The following is a 1424-nucleotide window of genomic DNA, read 5'->3' on the forward strand; positions in this document are numbered from 1 at the left end:
TTGACATTACTAATGTGATTAATATTATTGTTATCCATTATTCCAGGGAAAGACTTTGTGAATACAGACATAATTAATTAAGAGTTAGACAAGCCACAAAATTTTGTATGTTTGGCAGCGAAAAATGGCCTGATAATGTGCTACAAGAAGATAGAGAGGAAGAAAGAATACTGTGTATTTAGAGGTCATAACCCCTGAAAAAGCTTTTCTCCACCTGCAACACCTACCATGTGGACCAACAACAGTGCTGCTCCCTTCTTGCTGACTGGCTTCCTGGGCTCCGAGGCGATTCACCACTGGATCTCTATCTCCTTCTTTATCATTTACCTCTCCATTCTTTTTGGCAATGGCACACTTCTCTTCCTTATTCAGAGTGACCACAGTCTTTATGAGCCCATGTACTACTTCCTGGCTATGCTGGCAGGTACAGACCTTGGAATAACTCTAACTACAATGCCCACAGTCCTGGGAGTCCTGTTGTTGAACCAGAGGGAAATTGCCCAGGGTGCCTGTTTTACTCAATCCTACTTTATTCACACTCTGGCCATTGTAGAATCGGGTGTTTTGCTTGCTATGGCGTATGACCGTTTTATTGCCATCCGCACCCCTCTGAGGTACAACTCCATTCTTACCAATTCCCACGTGATAAAGGTAGGACTGGGAATACTGATGAGGGGCTTTGTGTCCATTTTACCCCCAATTCTGAAACTCTTGTGGTTCCCATATTGCCGTTCCCATGTTCTTTCCCATGCCTTTTGCCTCCACCAAGATGTCATGAAACTTGCCTGTGCTGATATTACATTCAATCGTGTATACCCAGTCATTCTGGTTGCTTTGACTTTCTTCCTAGATGCTCTGATTATCCTCTTCTCTTATATTCTAATCCTTAAGACAGTTATGGGCATCGCTTCTGCAGAGGAGCAAGCTAAGGCCCTCAACACCTGTGTCTCCCATATTAGCTGCGTCCTAGTCTTTTACATCACTGTCATTGGCCTGACTTTCATCCACAGGTTTGGGAAACATACACCACATGTGATCCACATTACCATGAGCTATGTCCACTTTCTTTTTCCTCCATTCATGAACCCCGTTATCTACAGCATCAAGACCAAGCAGATTCAGAGAAGCATTGTTCGTCTGTTTTCTCTGCAAAGGGCTTGAGCTTTATTTTAGAATCCTGAGAGCTCTAGGATTTTTTGGCCTTTCCCATTATTGGAAGAGAACTTTGGTTTTATACTTTTTCAGAGTTAGATGAGATTTTAATTATTACATAAAGCTAGAAGTTGACTTGAGTACACACACACACATACACACACGTATAACAATTCTGATTTATGGATGAGAGGTGATAGTTTTAGACATTTAATAATTAAACATGGTAATGAAGCAATTGCAGCTTTTCTTTCATTTCCTTTTATTTTTGC

At 41.3% G+C, this 1424-nt stretch overlaps 1 protein-coding gene across 1 annotated transcript; it reads left to right on the top strand.

Moving 5' to 3' along the window:
• The first annotated feature begins 228 nt into the window (after nucleotides 1-228).
• LOC117030792 (olfactory receptor 51B4-like) lies at nucleotides 229-1161 on the top strand. The gene has a single exon (XM_033121027.1). It carries the CDS (start codon nucleotides 229-231, stop codon nucleotides 1159-1161), a length of 933 nt encoding a protein of 310 aa, XP_032976918.1.
• Nucleotides 1162-1424: the final 263 nt, after the last annotated feature.

Source organism: Rhinolophus ferrumequinum, chromosome 11 (assembly GCF_004115265.2).
Source record: "Rhinolophus ferrumequinum isolate MPI-CBG mRhiFer1 chromosome 11, mRhiFer1_v1.p, whole genome shotgun sequence".
Classification (NCBI taxonomy): domain Eukaryota; kingdom Metazoa; phylum Chordata; class Mammalia; order Chiroptera; family Rhinolophidae; genus Rhinolophus; species Rhinolophus ferrumequinum.

Excerpts from the sequence above, each read along its gene's own strand:
- LOC117030792 (XM_033121027.1), top strand. The coding sequence starts at position 229 with ATGTGGACCAACAACAGTGCTGCTCCCTTCTTGCTGACTGGCTTCCTG.